The sequence below is a fragment of the Enhydra lutris genome, unplaced genomic scaffold, assembly GCF_002288905.1.
Source record: "Enhydra lutris kenyoni isolate GAN:26980312 unplaced genomic scaffold, ASM228890v2 scaffoldscaffold7, whole genome shotgun sequence".
NCBI classification, from domain to species: Eukaryota; Metazoa; Chordata; class Mammalia; order Carnivora; family Mustelidae; genus Enhydra; species Enhydra lutris.
Window position 1 is genome coordinate 44,496,563 of NW_019154091.1, and position 20,105 is coordinate 44,516,667.

Consider the following 20,105-nt stretch of genomic DNA (forward strand, 5'->3'; position numbering starts at 1 on the left):
TATTGGTCGGGGGTGGAGGGGATGGAAGGATATATTCAAGGTACTGAACTAAAATAAATGCCACTCAAGAATACTTTACCTGGCAAAGCTATCCCTCAGAAATGAAGGAGGGATAAAGATTTTTCTAGATAAATAAATGCTAAAGGAGTTCATTACCACTAGACCCACCTTATAAGAAATGCTGAAAGGAATTTTTCAAGCTGAAATGAAAGGATACAGATAGATAACATAAATACATATGAAAATATACAACCCGTGACAAAAATAAGTGTGGAAAGTCAGAGTACTCAAATAGTATAATATGGTTGAGTGTTAAACACTCAGCTCTAATATAAAGGTTAAAGGACAAGAGTATTAAAAATCACTATTGTTGCAGGGTGCATGGGTTGCTCAGTCAGTCAGGTGTCTGTTTTTCGCTCAGGTCATGATCCCAGGGTGCTGGGATGGAGTCCCATGTCAGGCTTCTTGCTCAGCGGGAAGTCTGTTTCTCTCTCTCCCTCTGCCCCTTTATTTAAATACATATTATTTATTTATTTGACAGAGAGAGAGACAGAGATCACAAGTGGGCAGAGCAGCAGGCAGAGGGAGAGGGAGAAGCAGGCACCCCACTGAGCAGAGAGCCCCTTGTGAGGCTCGATCCCAGGACCTTGGGATCATTACCTTAGCGGAAGGCAGATGCTTGACCGAGTGAGCCACCCAGGCACCCCTAAATAAAAATCTTTTAAAAAAATAAAATAAGTAAATAAATAACTGTAGCTACAATAATTTGTTATGAATAAACAGAATAAAAAGGGGATGAATTCAGCCATTTCACTACTGGGTATTTACCCTAAAGATACAAACGTAGTGATCCAAATGGGCACATGCACCCGAATGTTTATAGCAGCAATGTCTACAATAGCCAAACTATGGAAAGAACCTAGATGTCCATCAACAGATGAATGGATAAAGAAGATGTGGTATATATAGACAATGGAATTCTATGCAGCCATCAAAAGAAATGAAATCTTGCCATTTGCGATGACGTGGATGGAACTAGAGGGTATCATGCTTAGCGAAATAAGTCAATCGGAGAAAGACAGCTATCATATGATCTCCCTGATATGAGGAAGTGCAGATGCAACATGGGGGGTTAAGGGGGTAGGAGAAGAATAAATGAAACAAGATGGGATGGGGAGGGAGACAAACTCTCACAAAACAAACTGAGGATTGCTGTGGGGAGAGAGGTTGGGAGAGGGGGGTGGGGTTATGGACATTGGGGAGGGTATGTGCTATGGTGAGTGCTGTGAAGTGTGTAAACCTGGTGATTCACAGACCTGTACCCCTGGGGATAAAAATATATTATATGTCTATAAAAAATAAAAATTAAAATTAAAAAAAGGGGGTGAATTGTGACTTCAATAAGAAAAGATGAAGGAATACAGGATAGAGTTTTTGTATGTAATTGTAATAAATTTATCAGCATAACTAGATTATAAGTTTTTTTTTTTTTAAGATTTATTTATTTGAGGCAGGGAGGGGCAGAGAGAGAGGGAGAGAAAGTCTTAAGCAGAGTCCCCCCTGAGCTGGGCACAGGGCTCTGTCCCACCACCCTGAGGTCATAGCCTGAGCTGAAACCAAGAGTCAGACTCCCAGTCGACTGCATCACCCAAGTACCCTATACCTGAGATGTTTTATGTAAACCCCATGGTAACCACAAAGCAAAAACCTGCAGTAAATTCACAAAGGATAAAGGGAAGTAAAATCAAAATATAGCACTAAAAAAATTATCAAAAAGTTCACAAAAGAAGGCAGGAAGAGAGCAAGAAAAGGACAAGGGAACTAAAAAAGAGCTAGAAAACAGTAAGATGACATTAGTGAAGTCCTTAGCTATCAATATTTACTCTACATGTAAGTGGATTGAATTCTCAATCAAAAGGTATAGAGTGGGGGCGCCTGGGTGGCTCAGTGGGTTAAAGTCTCTGCCTTCGGTTTAGGTCATGATCCCAGTGTCCTGGGATCGAGCCCCACATCGGGCTCTCTGCTCAGTGCAGAGCCTGCTTCTCTCTCTCTCTCTCTCTCTGCCTGCCTCTCTGCCTACTTGTGTTCTCTGTCTGTCAGATAAATAAATAAAATCTAAAAAAAAAAAAAAGTATAGAGTGGCTGGATAGATTAAAAAAAAAAAAGCATGACCCAATTATATGCTGCCTATAAAACATCATTTCACCTCATTTTTTTCTTCTATAGCCTTACTGATTTTCTGTATGCCAGTTCTATGATTTATTAAGACAGGGATGTTAAAATCTTTAACTATAATTGTGAATTTGTTTTATGTTATATGAACATTTAAGATTATTATGTCCTCTTGATTAATTGGCCCCTTTATCATTATAAAGTGAACTTCTTTATTCATGGTAGTATTTTTTGCTGTCAAATATACTTTGTCAGATATTTATATAATTTTTCAGTTTTTGTTTGATTCATGTTAGCATGGTGTATCTTTTACATCCTTTTACTTTTAACTTTTCATCTCTTTACATTTAAAGTATATTTGATATAGATAGATAATATACACATAGATGATAGATGATAGATTAGATAGCTAGATAATAGATAGAGAGATAGATAGATTGATGATAGGTTACATAGATAGAGAGATGATAGGCAGATGGCCATACTATAGGTTGTACTTAGCAATCTCTTGGTCATGGAGATATTGTACCTATAATCACATACAACTTTTTAAAGTTTTCCCAAGTGCTATTCCTAAGTCAAGTATTTCTTATCCTGGATTTGCAGAATGAGTTTTTCAGACCCAAAAGAACTTGACATGAGTCTAATGTATCTAACCTTGTTAGATATGGTTCACCGTTCCAACTCTTCCCATCTCAGTCCTAATTATATGATCAAGCATATTGGCCGTAGCACTCAGATTATTGACAGCTATACATCACGTATCTGTATCTTTATCTAAATCATGATAAAAATGTTTAGTAGGGAAGAAGGCAAGTATTTGAAGTATATAGGTAGAAAACTCATACTTCACCTCTGAATTACTAGTTTCTGGGTTTTTTTGCAAACAAATCTCTAATACTATCAAGTATAACAACACCATAAATCTAATCTTTCAGTATTTCATTTGTTCTTCATAATTTCTCAATAATCATTAATAAAATGTAGTATGTCTCTTATTTGTACAGTTTTCTTAGCATTTGGGGAGAGAAGATAAGAGAGGATTTGAAATCATTTAGAGTGGTTCAGTGCAGTTGCAAAAAAAAGTTTAATTACACTTAACTCATAAACAGTTCTTCAGGTTTTCTATCGAGTAGATTGTAAAAAATAAATGAGGTTTAAAACTTTACTTTGTAAATGTTATTAAGATTGAGAAATGGAAAAGCTTGTCAAATTTCACAAGACAATTCAGTAGCAAAATCTGGAGCTCTAATTAAAACTCTGGATTTTTAGAAGTAATTCAATTCCTATGTATTGAGTCAGAAAATAAGAATTCAATCTATTAGACTGTGACTTCTATCTAGTTGTTAACTGCATCAAGTTGAGGTTTAAAAATTTTTAATTTTTAGAAGAATAGAAGATTATGCCCATGAGTTTGTTATTTCTTTGAAAGTATAAATGGTTTCATCAACTCTTTCGTGACCTCTCATAGATCATCCAAAGTGTTAGACACACAGTGGTGTGATTTTTGAATTGATTGTTTTTATTAAAAAGTTACTGAAAATCACCTATTAGTGACAAGAATTCAATTAAGGGCTTAATTGGTGTGAAATGAAACAGAAGACTATCCTAATTGAATTCATGAGGACCTGAAATCATCCCATTCTGTATTAACAACACACACAGAAAGGTTGGAAAGATCATTCCACCATTTCTATAACTGCAGCACTGAGCAAACTATGTATCACTGGCATTTTTCTTGTACTCCTGTACTTTTATTGTACATTTTCATTTTATAAAAAGACCCTCTTTGTGGTAGCTAGCCTGAGTTTCAGAACTGCAATTTGGCAGACAAATAGATGAGGAAAACACTTCTTTATTGTTATTTTGTTTCTGACATAGACCTCAAGTTTTGATAGCACTATCATATTTTAATCATCGGCTGTTGATTTCTACCAAAGCCTATCTTATCAAAAAATTGGAAAAATTTAAGTTTAAAAAAAAAAAAAAACTTGATGGGGAATTCTCATAAATTATTCATCAAAAAGGTAAGAACCCATTAAATACAATTAAGCTTTGAATTAATCTACAGAAGTTATTTTTAAACCATCTATCTTCATCACATTTCTGATAAAACTTGATCTAGAAATGCTCTTAATTTGAATCTGGTGGTTTCCTTTGCATTCTTTGTAGAGGGTCAATAAAAGGTAGTGGTTAAGAGCACAAGTTGTAATAAAACCTTTTCAATAAAATAAAGACAATAATACTGGCTCAAGTGTTATTTTAAGAGAGTGCTTTGAATAGATAGATACTCATTATGTGATAGCTATTATTACTACTACTGTATATGAAAAATTAGTACCTTCTTCATAAACTCATGAAAATACTAAAGGGTTGTTGGCCTACCCTGCAATGTGAAATGGTTTTATTTACTTTATAAACAGTTTACATTGTGCTTTGTTTTTATAGCAACATACTACTGCTTACTCTTCTTTTCTTAATTTTGGTAAATTTACCATTTTTTCAATATAGTTTTATTCATTGACCATGAAAATGACAGAAGTGCATTGAAATGCTATATGCAAAGTGGGGCAAGAAAGGAAGACAGAAATTAGCATATTTAATTATTTATACACCTAAAACAATACCATTAAGAAGTCAGCATTGTGAATAATGGTTTAGTAGGATACATATATGCATTTTAATTTGTATACCCAAAACAATAGCCAAAGTAAGAATCTCCTATATTTCACTCTTAGTTGAAAAAGAAGTGCCTGCATCAGTAATGTTAAGAATATGGTAAGGCCTTCATTTCCAACCCTTTCAGTTAGAGGGACCTCTTTCTAAGCTTGAAAAATTTTTTCTAAAAATCTGATGGATTTAAAAGTAGAAAACAAACAAAAAAAAAAAAGTAGAAAACAAATTTTAAACTACTATAAATTCGGTTCGTGCTTTTAAAATATTAAAATCGTGTAATCAAAAGCACCTACATATACTTGAAAAAATATAGCACACATGTATGAGACATATTTATTTCCTCTGTAGGGAATGCTTGGTGCAAATGTAGATCCAGCACCTTGCCTCCACCCAAAGGTCACCAGCGGCTCGTCTCTAATTAAATTGAATGTACTTGGGGCGCCTGGGTGGCTCAGTGGGTTAAGCTGCTGCCTTCGGCTCAGGTCATGATCTCAGGGTCCTGGGATCGAGCCCCGCATCGGGCTCTCTGCTCAGCAGGGAGCCTGCTTCCTCCTCTCTCTCTACCTGCCTCTCTGCCTGCTTGTGATCTCTCTCTGTCAAATAAATAAATAAAATCTTTAAAAATAAATAAATAAATAAATAAATAAATAAATTGAATGTACTTGTTTCTGTTTCTTTCATGTTCTCCACAAAAGGGGCGCACAGAGTGGGGAAACTGCATAAGGTTAACCGAAGGTATGGGAACAAAAAAATGACCTTAGTTCACACTCCACCATCTATTAGGCCTCCAAGAAATTGTCAGATCATTGCTAGCTCCTAGAAGGAGATTTAAATAGCCTGTTATACTTATTGTTAAGGAATTTTTTTTTTAAAGGAATTAAGTGGAGATAGTCCAGAGAGGTGGGGAGGACTATCACAGAAGACTGGACAAGGTGTCAGGAAAGGAGAACAGCAATTAGAGACCAGGTCTTCAGGGGAACGTTAAGGATGGCCTCAAGGATTCATTCTGAGACTGATTACAAGCAATTACGTTACAAACCCAGTCTAGCTCCAGTTGTGAGCAGAAAGGGTTAAAGAAAGGAAGTAAGCATCTAATTGTTTAGTATCAGAGAGATGAGTAAAATCAAAGTTTTAGAAGTGGACTATTGAGATGTCAGACATAACAAGCCGACTTCAACCCAAATACCGCTAATCAGCCATGAAACCCAACGAAGTGCGTGTGAAGATCGATTCTATCTGTGGAGAGATGCTGTCAGACAGCAAGTGCTCAGGATAAACGCCCAGGGCAGACCTCAGGAACAGACCCCAAGACACATCCACTTTCACCTTAGGAAGTTAGGAACATTTCTGCTTGTTATATTGCATTATAAATAACAATTCAACAAATAACTATGGAGTGCTTTCAAAGAGCTATATGCTGTAAATATATAGGTCATCCATCCAGTCATTTGGTAACTATTTATTTAGTATTCACGGTATGCCAAGCACTGTGTCAGAAACAGGATTTCTAGGAAAGAAAGGAATGCTGTGAAAGAAAGGCAGGACTAGGAAAGGAAAGAAAAGAATAAGGAAAAAGGAAGCTGAGTCTCAAGGGAGGATTTTAAATTTTTCCTTGGAGATCCAGAGACTCCTGAAAGATTAGGACGAAGGAACTGAAGGTGGGGGTAGGGTAACAGGGCAGTGAGTCACCAATGGAGCAAAGCCCAAAGGAAATGTGAGGGGAGGGAAGTGGGAAACATCAAGACATGGATTTTCCTTTTAAATTATTTCTAGGCTCATAAGGGAGCTAGCATATGTAAAACTTCTAAAAATATAAAAAATGAGAAATATTTTAACAGAAAATCTAGGATATATAGAATTCAGAGTAAGGATGAGTAACAAAAATGAAGTATGGATGACTTCACGTCGTCTTCTGAGCACAGTAAAAATGTTAGCCAGAATTCTAGAAGAAAGTAGTAGCGCTGCTTGACTGTGAGTAAGAAAACCCTCTGGGTAATACAAGGAAACTTCTCATTGTTTAGACTAAGCGGCAGGCGAAGAACTCAGTAGCTCCAAGCAGTACTGACTCCGCAGGTCAAAGCGTTAAATCTTTGTGAAGGTCTAAAATGCAACCGAAGTAAAAATCCTAGGTTAAGACATTTAGACAAGTACAGGTTATTTAATCACTTTAAAGTTAAATTTTATTCACATGAACAAAAGGGCAAAGGATGATAGGAGAAGTATTGACAAGAAGACAGTTTTTTATAATAAGCTGTGATCTTTAAGAAACAGGATATGGTAAAAGTAAGGAAGAAAAAACTAACATTGATAAGACAGCTGCTTTGGAAAAAGCAAAACAAAACAAAAAGAGAATCTCTGAAAGACCTGAGAAATCAATGTCTGCATTGAAAGCTATTAAGGACAGACTAAGCCTACTGCTGCTCAGATCTAATGCACCCCTGATTTTGAATTGAAACCTGGGATGCTCTATTATTCTAAAAACTCCAGGATATTCAAGGACCTTGTCAAGGACATCAACTTGGAAACAGAAACCTAAAACTTTAGTTGCTAAATGCTTGGTGAAGGCTGGTGTGCAAAATGTCTTTCTCCGTCTGTGATTGGAATTTTATTCTTTAGGCAGTGGGGGAAGTGACATGATCAAAATAGCTTTATAGGAAGATTAAGTACAACAGTGACCTATGGAATGAAGGAAGGAAAGAATTGGGAAGACGAGGGCATAAAAAGTTATTAAAATCCAGTTGCAACATGTTAGGAAAAGAAGATCTGTGATGGCAGATGAACTGGGGGAAACAGGATTTTGATCTCGGTGCACACTTGGATTTGAAAATCAGTGATAAGGGAGACACCAGACAAAACGAATAGTATGACTTTAATATAGTTTGAACAGCTTGGAAAAATTTGTTTTGGAGTGGTAAGGAAGGCTAGAAGATAGATTTTGGTTATTTTATATAAGGGTGCCAAGAAGATATTCAGGTGAAATAGTCACAGGTCACTAGGTTGAGATTCAAAGGTTGAACTGGAGATTCTTTTTTGGGAGTCATCTAAATGGTTCTCAGTTGGGATTAATTTTGTCCCCCAAATGACAGTTAGCAATGTATGGAGACATTTTTGGTTGTCACGACTGGGAAGATGTCGCTGTTGTAATCTGGTGGGTAGAAGCCCGTGATGCTGTTGAAATATTCGCATTGTGTAGAACGGCCCCCTACAGCAAAGGATTCTGTGGCACCAAATGTTGATAGTGCCAAGGTTAAGAGACTTTGCTCGTAAATGTCATAGTACCTTAGGGTATCTTGTCCAATCAGTGTATATAGTGTATTTATGTTTAACTTTAATTTACAGAAAACAAAAATAATACCAAACATTTATTAAGCCTTACTCTATTTCACGTGTCGTCCTCACATTACATGGTTCATTTAATCTTTTGAATGCCGTGAGGCATATACCCTTTATCCTCCTTTACAGGTTAGGAAACAGATCCACTGCAAAGTTAGGATACCTGCCAAAAGTCACATAGCTGGCAAATTGGGGGGCCCAGACTGCAATCAAAAAGTCCACTTTCAGAACCATGATTTTAACCACTAAGTTGGAGCATATAACGATGATAGGGATGGTATCGTCAATACCATGGCAGACAAGAGAGAATTACACAGAGCAACACATTACACTCCCTTCATCCTTCTCTCCAAGCCAAACTAAACCAGATCAAACGAAACAAAAGCACTCTCTCAAATATTAATAGCAATGTCTTTATTCAACACTGAGATTCCATTAGGCCATTGATACATTTGAGACACTGAGCATTTTGTCCCGGAGGAGAGTTTCAGGTGGGGCAGGAGAACTTGAACTCTATAGCAGCAGTTTTGACAATCTTAGCATTTTGACACATGATGTGTCCAGATGTACTGTACTTAATTTGTGAGTAATCATCGTATTTTCTTACTTTCCACTCTGCTTTTTTGAGTGCTAAAGGAAGATACAAAATTGAAGCTAGTGACATTGGGGGTGTCATTGGATGTTCACATGTAAATGTCACTGTGATTCAGAAGACTGGAATGTATTTGTTGAAAATTACCAATTTAATGGTTAGAATATAGTCAACAAAATAAACATTAAATTCCTCAAATTTGACTTTTAAATCCTCCTCTTTAAATATAAATTACACAAACATTTATCTTTTTTTATTAAAGGTTTTATTTGTTTGACACAGAGATAGAGATCACGAGTAGGCAGAGCAGCAGTCAGAGGGAGAAGGAGAAGCAGGCTCCCCGCCAAGCAGGGAGCCCAACATGGGTCCCGATCCCAGGACCCCGGGACCATGACCCAAGCCGAAGGCAGCCGCCCAACGGACTGAGCCACCCAGGCACCCCATAAACATTTCTCTTTTTATCAAACTAGATATTCAGAGTGTTAGTATGATTTGCTCTCTGTTTGGTCAAGATGCCCAAGGGTGAAACACATTTCTTTGAAGTGCAGTGGCTTTCAGATTTTTGAAACAGCGGACTTATTCCTCAAATGAATATTAAGAAATTAAAATATCCAGTGGTGCCTGGGTGGCTCAGTGGGTTAAGCCTCTGCCTTTGGCTCAGGTCATGATCCCAGGATCCAGGGATCCAGCCGAGTCAAGCTCTCTGCTCCTTCCACGCCCACCCCCAGCTTGTGCTCTCTCTCTGTGTGTCAAATAAATAAATAAAATCATTAAAGAAAGAAAGAGAGAGAGAAAGAAATCCATAATAAGGAAAGGTGGAAAAGAAAGTGAGACGTTCTGAAGCCAGAATGGAGAATCCGGGATGGGAGGTAGTTTGGAGGTCAGTTAGGACAAGCTGGGGAAAGGGGCTCCAAAGTTCTAGCCATTTGACATCTACCCATCGGGCAGCATCTTAGGCAACTTTGGAAGCTCCATAGAACATAGTTTGAGAAGGATTATCCAATATATTTTAGGGTAATTTAGAAAATAAAATTTTCCTAACTACCTTAAAATCTCGTAAGTATATTAAAGTTGCAAGTCTCTTCGTCTGATATTCTAATTACATTTTGCCTTAAATGTGATATTATCTAATATACATATACATATCATTAAATGCTACATTTTATTTTATGTGTTAAACTTGCATCTTTTTAGTTATAAGTGGTGGACAGTATCCTGAGGCACTTAATTCCTGCCTCTGCCTGTGGCTTATATTCATCTTTTGACCATTTCTGTCAAAAATGCAAATGTACTTTTTACTGTAAAAAACTAAAGTAAATTATATTGAATAGGCTTTTAAATATAGTTCTCTGACACAACACTTAATTTAACATGGACAATTTTACTCTTTTACACTGTGCTTTGGTAATATTTTTGAGGGATGATGTATTTCTTTTGATTGTTCTCTTATTTTCTGATAAACAGTACTGTAATAAATTTTGATCCTGCCTTTGGTCTCGATATTTAGTAGCTATGTATTTGTTTTCTTTGATAGCAACATGCATTAATATTTATAACCATTTTCCTTTGCAGCATCTCCCAGATGGCTCTGCGCCCAGTGCACATGTTGAATTTTATCTTTTACCATATCCCAGTGAAGTTCGTAGGAGGAAAACAAAATCTGTTCCAAAATGTACCGACCCCACTTATAATGAAATTGTGAGTATGATTCATCTCTTATCCAGTCCCTTTGTATTTTTCTTACATTTTTTAGTTTAACAACCAAATATGGAAAATTTGCAGTAATTGGCAGCATTATTCCATGAAGGGAAGACATTTCGCAAAATAGCCCCTATGTGCTGATCACTGTTCTACATGCTATGGGAACTGGAAAATACAGATTCTGCTTTCAAAGGGCTTATGAACCAATTTTCAAATTGTGGCGTACCTCCAGCAAGAGCCCAAGATGCCTTTTTTTTTTTTTCTCCCTAACATTATCCCTGACTTCATCTTATTTTCTCTAACCTTATTTTCTTTTAACCTGGTCTTCCTTACTGAATAATTTTATCATAGTCTATCCTGTGTATAACAAAAAACTTCATAAAATCTCCTTTGAAAAACAAAAGAAAATAAACAAGTACAAAGCACAAATTAAATTAACTTATATATAGTTCTCTAATTCATTTGTATTTCACAATTTAAATATCCAATCCCGTACTCCTTTCTGAGGCAAACCCTGTATTTATTCTCTTGATTCCATCCCTTCCCATTTCTTCTTTACCTTGCTCGGATGATGATTTGTTTGCCGTTCTGAAGGCTGTCTCATCCACTGGATCCTCAGGTCAGAAATCATAAAAAAACAAAAAACAAACAAACAAAAAAAAAACCCTCCTCAACTCAGCCTTTCTAAAGCATCCGTATTTTCTTTCCTTCCCTATCACACCCAAACTTTTGCAAAACTTGGGACGCCGAAGTGGTCCAGTTGGTTAAACTCAGTTCTCCTGGGATGGAGCCTGGCATGGGGCTCTCTGCTCACTGGGGAGCCTGCTTCTCCTTCTCCTTCTCCTCCCCGCTTGCTCTTGATATCTGTCCCTATCCCTATCTCTCTGTCTCAAATTAACAAATAAAAAATCTTAAAAAAAAACCACTTGCAAAAGTGACTCACATTTCCTGCTCTCATTTCATTGCTTCCTTTTCATCCTTCAATCCTTTGCAATGTGGATTCTGAACCTCATTGATGCCACTTTCTTAGAATGACACCCGTGACTGCTAATGGCTTAATCTAATGGGCCCTCTACTCTCCTGAACAGTTACACAGCTGCGTTGCTGGGTGCCCCCTCTTCCTGACACCTCCTTTTTGCTCGAGTCTTATCTTCTCTTAAAGCTCCCTTCCATCTTCTCTGACCGCTCACTCAATTGCCTTCATTGCCCTTCTTCTTCCGAAAAATATTGTTGTTTGCTGGAGTTCCACAATCTATCCTTTTCCTCATGATATATTGTCTCTCGAAATTATCTTATATACCTACAAATTTTCATTTTTACACCTCTGTGTAAGTTGCATCTGAATTTATTCCTCCAACCCTGGCTTCTGTCCTAACCTTCTGTCCTGCACTTCTGAGTGTTACTGAAGAGCGATCCATCAGAATGTCTCCTAGACACTTTTAAACCAGGCTTCCCTCCTCTACTTGCCATCTCAAAAGATATGTTCTAATGACACCACCCTCTCACTCATTTTTCCAACTAATCACCAAGTTTTGTCAGCTTAACACTTTGTCACGTGTGCAGCCACCTGCCTCTTGAATCCATCACCTTCTGTCTGCCCCATCGCTGTGACTTTGGCTATTATACAATAGCCTCCTATCTGCCTCTTGTGTTTCTCAGTTGAACAATTCGTATTTCTATCTAAGATGTCTTTCAAAAACCAGTCATATTTATTTCTCTACTATTTAATTTTTTTTTCCCAAAGACTCCTCACTGCCTACTGGATAATGTACAGAATACTAAATGTGACAATGATAGCCCTTAAAATGTGATCCGGTAGCTTTCCTGAGTTGTCTCTTGGCTCATACCATCTTCATATATTTAAAAAAAAATTGTTTTGAGATCCTTGTAGAGTCATATGCAGTTGGAAGCAATAATACACAGAGAATTCAAACAACCTTTAGCTACTTTCCCTCAATGGTAACATCTTGTTTGACTACAGTACAATATCACAACCTGGAAATTGACGTTGGTGCAATTCACTGGCCTTAATGAGATTTCATTAGTTTTACATGTGTTCCTGTGTATTTGGTTCTATGCATTATTTATTTTAATCCTGTTAGTTCTGTGCATTTATATCATGTGAGTAGATTTGTGTGACCATCACCACAGTCTTGGTACAGAAGAGTTCCATCACAAAGATACCTGGTGCTACCCTTTTATAGCCACAGACACTTCCCACCCTCTAATGCCCACTCCATTCCCAATCACTGGCTACTAGTACTCTGTTCTCCATCTTTATAATTTTGTCATTTCAAATGTTATATAAATGGAATCATACAGTGTGTAACATTTTGAGATTGGCTTTTTTCACTCACCATAACTCCCCAGCAATCCATCCAAGAAGGTGCCTGTATCAATAGCTTGTTTTTTTCCACTGCTGAATCATAGTTGTGGTATGGAAGTCTGACATTTCCTTTAACTGTTCACCTATTAAAGGACATCTGGGTTATTTCTGGCTTGGCCTATTGCAAACAAAGCTGTTGTGAACAGTGATATATAGATTTCTGTGTAAACATAAGTTGTAATTTCTCTAATATAAATGCTCAAGATGTAATTACTGGAATATATGGCAGTTTTATAAAAAAAAATTGCCATACTCTTTTTCTAAACCAATTTACCTCCCACCAGCAATGTATCTATTTTCTATAAATCTTTGCCATTTGTTATTATTTAGTATTTGTTATTTTTGTTATCATTTGATATTATTTGTTTGTTATTTGTTATTATTTGTAACAAATTTGTTATTATTACAATTATTTAGTTCTTTTGACAGGTATAGACTGATACCTCATTGTGGTTTTAATTTGCATTTACCAAATAACTAATGATCTGAACTTCTGGTCATGTATTTTTTTACCATCCCCTTTGGTGAAATGTCTCTTCATGTCTTTGCTCATTTGCTAATTGGATAGTTTGCATTTTAACTGCTGAGTTTTGAGAGTTCTTTGTATGTTATGGACAGTAGTCCTTTGTCAGATAAGTGGTTTACAAATACTTTCCACCTATCTATAGCTTGTCTTTTCATCCCCTTCTCAGGGTCTTTCAAATTAAAAGTTTTTAATTTTGATTTTGTATAATTTATCCATTTTTACTTTTATAGACTATAAGTCTAAGAACTCTTCACCCTGCACAAAGTCCTAAAGATTTTCTCTTATAGTTTTTCTAAATGTTTTATAGTTTTACAATTTTATATTTAAGCTCATTATCCATTTTGAGTTAATTTTTTAATAAAATGTGAAGTTTAGGTTGGAGTTCACTTTTTTTTTTAACCTGTGAATGCCAATTACTACAGAACTATTTATTGAAAAAGCAATGCAATAGATGTCTCTTGTACCTTTGTCAAAAATAAGTCAGGGGAGCGCCTGGGTGGTTCAGTGGGTTGGGGCCTCTGCCTTCAGCTCGGGTTGTGATCCCAGGGTCCTGGAATCCAGCCCCTGCGTTAGGCTCTCTGCTCAGCGGAGAACCTGCTTCCCCCTCTCTCTCTGCCTGCCTCTCTACCTACTTGTGATCTCTGTCTGTCAAATAAATAAATAAAATCTTAAAAAAAAAAAGTCAGGAATATTTGTGTCATCATGACCTTTTATTTCCTCACACCTAATCATATTCTCAAGTCACATAAGACAGCTTGTCATCCCCTGAATAGTCCCTATGACCTCTGAGATGGAACTCGTGCCCTTCACCCTTTCTGTTCTTCTGTGCCAACTTTAAAGCTTACCTCAGATGTGGACTTTGTGAACCACTCTTTCCTCCTCAACTCTTACATCACATTAAACCATCTTATACTTAGTCCTACATGCTTTTTTCTTCTAGTAAATTGTAAATTTCTTGAGGATGAGGAAAATACCTTATCTTCTTAGTATCTTTAAAACTTAGTTATTTCTAAAAAGATGTGTGAATTAAATATTTGGGGTAGTTTTATAAGTGATGCTTCATATGCATATGTAAAAATGTAAAATTAGGGTGCCTGGGTGGCTCGGCTGGTTAAGCAACTGCCTTTGACTCAGGTCATGATCTCAGAGTACTGGGATCAAGTCCCACATCAGGCTCTCTGCTCAGTAGGGAGTCTGTTTCTCCCTCCGACCCTCCCCTCTCATGCTCTCTCTCGCTCGCTCTCTCTCAAATAAATAAATAAAATCTTTTAAAAAATGTAAAATTATATATATACATATATATATTTACACATATAATTTAGTAAGTAAAGATATTTTGACATTTTATTATTTTCATGATGTCACTAGCTAGAGATATACCCTCCCAATAGTATATCATTAGCTTCCATATGTTTTGAGTACAAGACACCCTACATCAATATCAAGAAATTTCTCCAGACTTAATGTTGTGCTTCATCATTTGTAATCTCAGGGTGGGCCTAATGACGAAAAGCCACTAGCAATTCAAGAGTTTAAGTAAACTGGTATTTTATTTATTTCAGGCTATATGTGTTATTTAAGAAAAATTAGCAAATACACATGCTTGGAGATTATTTTATAATGCTTATTGTATCCATAAGTTTTCTAACAACTTGCAGTAACACTAGCTCCTCCAGCATTCATGGGCCATTGATCAGAAATCACTGCAATACTTTCTTCATCAACCAACACTTGTAGCTTGGACACACACTGTTTATACTTTGAACACTTTCAAAAATTGCTTCAAAAACAATAGTCCATAGTCCATGCTTAATACACTTCAATTTATACATAACCCAAATGAGTGGAAATGTGAGTTAATATGCAGATAAGTGACTATTTTTAGTAGTAATTATCATCATATAAACAAGTTTGATGGGGAAGCTGGTTGAATTTAGAAAGCCATGAGAAAAAAAGACAACAATATTTTCATTTTTCTCCCATTATGTTCTGGATTCCTATCAATACAACAAGAATCTCTACTTATAAGAAATGCGAGGATATAGGTTTCATCTCTATGCCAAATCCCTCAATTATTCCAGAGCACCCTCACCAACAATGTATATGTGTTTTCTAGGAAGCCCAGTAAATTTCACATGACATCCCCCCTTATTTTTCACTTCTCCCCAGCTTTGCTTCCTGAGCAGTGCTGTCCCAGCCACTCGGTATGACTGGGATTTCTCAAACTGCCAAAGTAGTCCAATGTTCTGGGAAGTAGGAGAGAATGACCTCACTCTTCTTTTTATATAAATCTCTTAAAGGAATACAAAGGACATATTACATTGCATCACCAATGTCTTACGAAGCTTTTCATGAGCATAATTCTTTCCATTTTTATTAAGAGCTCTCTCTCTCTCCCTAATACCCAGACTGAGAAAGCCTGCGAGTCAGGGACACTGCCAAGGGTTCCTTTCATATCCACTCTTCAGATGCTAAACTTTTTTGATACAGAGCCAAGCTTGTCTATTTGACACTTACCAGAGTGATTCCCAACAGACTTTGTCAGCAGTCTCCCTGAAAACCCCTGTCATATACAAATCCCTGTTGTAGACATGACTGGGCTGCAGGGGTGAAATGGCAGTAGGAATGCTCACAACACTGCCTAGGGCTTGTAAGAAGCAGAGTGGGGACTCTGGCTCCAATGCCATTGCTCTTCCCACTCTATTATCTTTGGCATCTGGTTAAAAACCATCATTTTTTTTTCAATGATTCTTTAGAAATACAGATTCTACTTTATAACAGAATTATATTGTTAGAGTTCACTTATTTTTTACATTGTATTCCTTTCTTAAATATTATTCTCTTATAAAATAAAAAGAAGAAATTAGAAAAGACACTAGAACAGGAGCATTCTCTGTGTTTGACATACCTTATAGCATCTTGCAGAATGTGCATGATTATCTAAGAGCACAAGTATATGGTGTATTCAGCAAGCCATAGCCAATGTTATCTATATCATTCTCTCATTTGATATTCATAACATGAGGAAAATTCTATTTGTAAGTGAAGACATTGAGATCCTGATGCCAAACATTTCAATCAGGGTCAAGCAATTAGTTTTCAAGTCCAGAACTTCCAGAGTCCAAAACCCATTTTGACCCCACTGAGTTATGCTGTTGTCCTTCCCTCTCTCCACCCACAGAGTTCTCCCATTCTCACTTATTTTGAACTCTCCTTTTCATTATCCTGCCTCCTCACTTCCCTTCCCCCCAGCACTAGACATGTTTCAGTTTCCATGTTATTGTTCTTCCACTGACGTCTAAATACACTGTAGAATTATTTACTATACCCTCATGTCAAATAACATGCAGTGAATGCTTGTATACAAGTTACCAGATATTAATTACCCTAAACAAAGTTTTTCCTTTTGATGTAATAATTTCAAACCTACAAATTCCATATTTGTCGGAAGGCATTGAAGACTTGGTGCATGTCTATGGGTAAAAAGCATTTTGAAGTGAAATTGAAAAAGCTGTGCATTTTGGTTCTATTCATGTGAAAAAAGAATACATTTTAAAATGTTTGGTGAAAAAGTCTCAAAGACTTTGTGCACTTTGTTAGCATTACCCACTAATTATTCATTACACAGTAAGAAAAGAGTGATTTTTTTCCCTTTCTTATTTATGTCTAAGTTTTCATTTAAATTCCAGTTAGTTGGGTGCCTGGGTGGCTCAGTGGGTTAAAGCCTCTGCCTTTGGCTCAGGTCATGACCTCAGGGTCCTAGGATCGAGCCCCACATCAGGCTCTCTGCTCGGCAGGGAGCCTGCTTCCCCATCTCTCTCCCTCTGCCTGCCTCTGCCTACTTGTGATCTCTGTCAAATAAATAAATAAAATCTCTTTAAATAAAAAAATAAATAAATTCCAGTTAGTTAACATGCAAAGTAGTATTAGCTTCAGGTGTACGATACAGTGATTCAATACTTTTATACATCACCCGGTGCTCATCACAAGAGGAGTACTAATCTTTTTAACAGTGTTATGGATTCAGTAAAGCAATTAAAATAGATATATATCACCTATGATGTGCAATAATTACATATTTAAAAAACTTGTTACTTCTAAAAAATTAATTTTTGCATAATGAAACACAGGGAAAGAAATCCATAAGTTAATATAACCTCTGGAGTTCAAATGTTTGTATTTTAACCAGAAAGGCAATTAATTCATCAAGTAATTTCTTGAGAATTTCAGCTTGCTAAATACCAGGGAGATTCAACTCTGAATGGAACTCTTTCCTCCAGTCAACTAATGCAAAATACCAAGAAACAGCTGTTCTTTGTGTATTTGATGGATTTTTTTTTTAGTATAATTTATTAGTGTTCAGTATGTGCCAGGCTTTGTAGTAAGGCTTACATTCATTATCTCACTTATTCTTCCCCACAATGCTAAAAGGCAAATATTATTATCACCATTATGTAAATGAGAAAACATATAGTTGACAATAGATTGAAATAAGTATAAATTAAGTGTCATAGAAATTTGTATCTTTAGAGCTTATTTATATGATTCACAGTTCTTAAACCAGACTTTCACAAAACACTAATGCCTAGAGTTATACCATTTTTCTACTTCATATACAGTAACACTTTGAGGGCCCCTTCATCTATTTGCTCTGTAAAATAAATGACTTTGTCTGCTGAAAGTGTTGTGGGGAGGAAAATGGAGGACAGTTTAGACAGTTCAAAATAGCCGCTGTAGAGAAAAGGAAAAGGAACTTACTCTGAAGACTTGGAAAGATAAGAGTCCAGGAGGAGACATGGCTCACAGAGTCACACTGGGCATCCCACTGCTATTAAAGAAGATGAATTAAAGCGGTAGGGTTTTGAGATATTTAAGGTAGCCCTTAAAATCCCTTACTATCCCAGGGGAACTCAATAAATGGAATGGAATAATTTCAATCCCTAGTCCTAAGAAACTTAAAAGATAATCTTGTGTCTGGAATGAGAGTAGGATTCTGGAAGAGGAGGGAGCCAGGAGCTGTCATGTGAAGCAGGGTAAACAGGATTAACATAGTATATTGCATCTCATGTCCCTTGACTGAATTGTTATTTACTTCATAAGTAAGTCCTTGTTCAGAAGAGCTCTCAGATTGATCTTGAATGGAATTCCACTGGTAACGTTCTGAGTTCTTAAATGGTAGACAAATGCAATGCAGTGGATCAGAAACCATATCCATACACACTGAGGAGGCCTCCAAACTGACTCAAAGGGCTTCCCTCTCAAGTTATTCCTCTGCTTTTTTTTTTGCATATATAGAGAACACTGCTTTCTGTCTTGTAGCGTGGCTATAAACAGCAAGCAAATTTGTAGCAGCATATGAAACTCCTCTTTTAAATGTGTTTTAAGGAGTTTCCCTGGCAACCATGCTGGATTTATACACAGCTGTCCCCTCCCCTTCATGATGGGAAACTAATTTCTTGATAGTACTACACTTTTGAAGTTTCTTTACTACTGTAGGCACTTGATGATAATGCCCATGACTTACTTCCTTTATATTATAGAACACAGCTAAACAGATCCCTTTTTAGAAACTGGTTACATGACTAGCAATGAAAAAGAGCAAGACACAAAACTGTGCATACAGCAAAATTACAGTTCAGATTCTTACAAAGTAATTATATATGTAAAACAAAAAGCACACTGAAATGTTAACTATAATTATCTCCCAGTGGTGGAAATATAGATTTTCCTTTCTTTTTTTGTTTCATACATATTTTATTTAATAAGTGTGTGTTTTCATAATTAAAAATTAAACCATTTTAAATAAATTAAAGTAAGCATAGAATGAATTCTTCATATATAAATAGAAATACTGTTATACTGCACTAAATTAACACAAGGAAATCATGGAGATTGGTCTGCTCTCCTCATTAGTCTTCAGTAAAGAAAGATAGTGTTCAAGGCCCCATGTTGCACAATAAATCCAAGGACAGTTAAAAGATGATAGGTACTTAAATTTCTTCTTAGAGAATAATTTACAGTCATATTAAATTTGGGATGGACAATTATTAATGGAATCAGAATAAGTTCTAAGCTTCTTAGAGAAATATTCTGTCATTAAACTCCATTATGTTAGCAGAATCTTTAGCTTTCCAGAATTTGAGTTCAACATGAAAGATTCTACATTAACCTATCTGTTCCAAGCTAAATGATATTAATAGCTAAATATTTTTATTAAAAGTAATACTTTTAAAGGTGCATTTAAGCATATCTGATTTATACTTTAATTATTCTCTCTGTTTTCAGGTGGTGTATGATGAAGTCACAGAGCTCCGAGGACGTGTCTTAATGCTTATTGTGAAGAGCAAAACCGTATTTGTGGGAGCAATTAACATCCAACTTTATAGTGTCCCTCTCAACGAAGAAAAATGGTACCCACTAGGAAACTGTATAATTTGACCATTTCTATCAACTAATGCATTATTCATTAACTACTTATATCTTTTTCCACTTCTAAGCCTCTCTATCACAAGAGCAGGACATTTTTGTTTTCAAAGATAGCTTAGTGTACCAAGGACACAAGAAAAAGAAATAAGAATAGTCTTTTATAGTTATATATTCTCTACTTGTGTTTCATTATTTTCTTAGAATCTTTTCTCCTTAACAAAGTACAAATTTATTGTGTAAAATTCAAGATGTAAAATAATAACAGAACATTTAATTTTGATACATCTTTTAAA

At 36.2% G+C, this 20,105-nt stretch overlaps 1 protein-coding gene across 2 annotated transcripts in view; it reads left to right on the forward strand.

The window, feature by feature from the left end:
* Positions 1 to 19,824, forward strand: part of LOC111142170 (phosphatidylinositol-4-phosphate 3-kinase catalytic subunit type 2 gamma) — a 338,397-nt gene extending 318,573 nt beyond the window's left edge. For both annotated transcript variants that reach the window (XM_022495171.1, XM_022495170.1), the window contains 2 exons: positions 10,346 to 10,471; positions 19,672 to 19,824. In XM_022495171.1, the coding sequence (XP_022350879.1) occupies positions 10,346 to 10,471; positions 19,672 to 19,824 (279 nt within the window). The remainder of the gene's footprint in view (positions 1 to 10,345; positions 10,472 to 19,671) is intronic.
* The last annotated feature ends 281 nt before the right edge of the window (positions 19,825 to 20,105 follow it).